At 40.6% G+C, this 3,536-nt stretch overlaps 1 protein-coding gene across 1 annotated transcript; it reads left to right on the top strand.

Moving 5' to 3' along the window:
• The first annotated feature begins 825 nt into the window (after positions 1–825).
• LOC137715221 (putative CCR4-associated factor 1 homolog 9) lies at positions 826–1,897 on the top strand. The gene has a single exon (XM_068454468.2). The coding sequence runs from the start codon at positions 911–913 to the stop codon at positions 1,760–1,762; it is 852 nt and encodes a 283-aa protein (XP_068310569.2). The 5' UTR covers positions 826–910; the 3' UTR covers positions 1,763–1,897.
• Positions 1,898–3,536: the final 1,639 nt, after the last annotated feature.

The raw sequence follows: 3,536 nt of genomic DNA, 5'->3' as shown, positions 1-3,536 counted from the left end.
CAAAATAGTTAAAAGCTTATTATACAGTTATTATCTTTGTTCCTTGTTCACGACGACGTGACAATATTTTATTGTATAAACGTTATAATCAAACCATTTATTCTCTTTATCATCATTAAAATATTATATCTCCCCTTTTTCTTTCCCGATCGAGATATTCTCTCATTCGCCTAACAGATTGATTGTCGCATAAAAAATTTGGAGGCTAAAGGCCTCCAAATCAAATGAATATTCTATAAATATTATTTAGATAATGATAGACATAATTAATTTTTCAAATTATAATATTTTTGTACATTAAAATGATATCACAGGGCTACATAAAAACGACAAAATGAATTTTGAGGGACGTTCGCAACTAGGGCTGGATTGGATCGGGATCCTGTACCAAATCTCAAAACCCGGATCTTGAACAAGGCAGGTTGAATATCAAAACTCGTACTGAAAGTTTCGGTTACGATTCTGTATGGGCTACTGAACCGTTGGAAATTTGTCGGTTTGAAAATTTTCAATTTCGGGTTCGGAATTTTTCGGTTGGGATCGGAAAATTCTTTATTTATTTTTCCAGTCCTATCCCAACACACGCAATGAGAGGTACAGAATTGGAAGGTAGAAGCCAACCTGGACCATTTCTCATCGCCACCTTTTCAGTCAACACACAAGAAAACGATTCATTCAACACTTGACCTCATTCACCCAGTCATTTAATATTATTATTTATTAGTCCGTACTTACACGCCCTCTCCCCTCTTTTATCCAATTTCCCAGAACCATCCCCCCGCCCTCTCACCCTCTCTCTCTCTCTCTCTCTCCCCCCTTTATAAAACCCACCTCTACACTCTCCGCTCCCACCAACAACATAAAATTATAAAAATAAAAACCATTTTCTCTCCAGTTATTTTTCTCCGACATGTACGGCGACCAAGATCCGACGACTCCGATCCAAAAGCCCATCGTGATCCGTGAAGTCTGGGCCCACAATCTGGAATCCGAATTCGAGCTCATCCAAAACGTCATCGACGCCTACCCCTTCATCTCCATGGACACCGAGTTTCCCGGCGTCGTCTTCCGGCCCCCCGTCGACCTTACCAGTCCCTACTCCCGCCAGACCCTCCGGCCCTCCGATCACTACAGGATTCTCAAATCCAACGTCGACGCCCTCAGCCTCATCCAGGTCGGACTCACCCTCTCCGACTCCCGCGGTAACCTCCCCGACCTCGGCTCCCCCACGCGCTTCATCTGGGAGTTCAACTTCAACGACTTCGACGTCGCGCGTGACCCCCACGCTCCCGACTCCATCGAACTCCTCCGCCGCCAGGGCATCGACTTCGACCGCAACCGCTCCCACGGCGTCGACTCCTCGCGCTTCGCGGAGCTGATGATGTCGTCGGGACTCGTCTGTAACGACTCGGTGAGTTGGGTCACCTTCCACAGCGCCTACGACTTCGGGTACCTGGTGAAGATTCTCACGCGCCGGGACTTGCCCGGTGGCTTGAACGAATTTCTGAGAATTTTGAGGGTCTTTTTCGGAAATAGGGTTTATGATGTCAAGCACATGATGCGGTTCTGTAAGAGCTTGTACGGCGGGTTGGACCGGGTTGCTAGAACCTTAGAGGTGGACCGGGCGGTCGGGAAGTGCCACCAGGCCGGTTCAGATAGCTTGCTTACATGGCATGCGTTTCAAAAGATGAGGGACGTGTACTTTTTGCATAGCGGACCCGAGCAACACGCTGGAGTATTATATGGACTGGAAGTATGTTAATTAAAATTTTGACAAAAAATACAAGTATTATAATTAATGTGAAAGGGGAAAGAAAACATAGTTGTGTCTGTAAATTCTATCTATTGCGGTCCTAATTGGGGCAATTTGTTTAATAAGATGAAAAATTCTTTTTAATTCAGGAAACTTTGCTAATGATCCTAGTATTTTTAAGGGAACTTTTATGAAAGGTCTTGAGCTAAGTTTATTTTAATAAAAAATCATGCTATAATTTTATTTAATTAAAAAAACTTAAATTTTAATAAAAATGACAAAAGAATTTAAATTTTAATGAAAAATACATAATTTTAATATTAAAAAAATTAAAAAAAAAACTTTGACATGCGGACCTACGCGTCTTCTCACAAACTGTTTATGAAACTTAACGGTACTAAACTATTTATGAAACTTACTACATTGTTTATCAAACTTACGACACTGTTTATGAAACTTATTACACTGTTTACGAAACTTAACGATACCACATTCTTCTCTCTCCTCTTCTTGAATTTTCTTGGCACATTCTCACCTTCCAAACACATTTTCTTCTTCTAAACCAATTACTTAATTTTCTTCTATTGTTCACCCATCTGCGGCTTCCTCTTTTCCTCCACCAAATGCAAATGTTGTGCCCTGCAAACACAACACTTTTAATAATGAAAAAGTTGGGCACTATGGTCTGAGGTACAAGGAGTGTCTCAAGAACCATGTAGTAGCCATAGGAAAGACTGCTACAGATGGCTGTGGCGAATTCATGCCTGATGGAAAAGAGGGCACCATAGAAGCCCTCAAGGGCCTCAACTGCTCTGCCTGCAGCTGCCACAAAAACTTCCACAAAAAATAAGTTGAAGGTGAGCAACAACAATAGCTTTCCTCTTGGGATCATAATTTCCATCATACCATCAACAAGGCGGTTGGAGTTGGGAGCAGGAAATTCTTATTAAATCATGGAAGAGAAAGAGGACATCACAAGAGTTTACCAACACTACCCCAATACCCCCACCAACACCAAATGATAATGTCTAACTACAATATAAGGATGCGAATGGTGGAGATAATGTCTAACTACAACATGGGGATGCGAATGATGGCGTCCATCCCAGATCAGTCTGATGAGCAGGAAGATCATCATCATCGTTGTCACGGTGGCGGATTACATATTGACACAAGTGTATGGAAATCGTAGGCTTTATTGATCTTCAACTTCATTTGCTTGAATCAATAGGACTTTGAGGTCCGTTTGGATGTTCGGAAATTGGAGATTGAAACAGAGTTGAATTCTAAGAGATTTGAAGAGACATTGACCTTCAATTGGAAAAAAGACCACCGACTGACGGTTTGAAAAATTCCTTCCTCATATTGTTCTTCTTTGTAAGTGGTGGACCACGTATTGACAGAGGTGCAGGGCTTGCACGTGCTTTTGTTAGGTATTTTTTTTAATTTTTCTCTTTCTCTTATCCTTATCATTAAATAAAGTTAGTGGGTGGTTTTTGGTTAAAACTCAAAGTTTTGAAACCCTTTTTATTAGTTTTCTTTATTTTCAATGGGAGATGCATAATGTAGTAAATATTGGGAAAACTATTTCTAGAATATACTTTTAATACTTAATTATGTATTGACACAACACTTTTTAAACATTTCAAGGAGAGAGAGAAAATTTTAAACGCAGAGGATGACATCATGGGCCTTTATTTTTTTGTTAGAATGAAAGTTACGAAATTATCCTTCCATCCGTTTAAAAGCATGGCTGGCAGAGAGTACTAGCTTCAGATTTAGT

Source organism: Pyrus communis, chromosome 3 (genome assembly GCF_041283825.1).
Source record: "Pyrus communis isolate YQ-2024b chromosome 3, ASM4128382v1, whole genome shotgun sequence".
Taxonomy (NCBI): Eukaryota; Viridiplantae; Streptophyta; class Magnoliopsida; order Rosales; family Rosaceae; genus Pyrus; species Pyrus communis.
Note: the sequence above shows the minus strand (reverse complement) of the source record. Positions and strands in the feature narration are given on the sequence as shown.

Excerpts from the sequence above, each read along its gene's own strand:
- LOC137715221 (XM_068454468.2), top strand. The coding sequence starts at position 911 with ATGTACGGCGACCAAGATCCGACGACTCCGATCCAAAAGCCCATCGTG.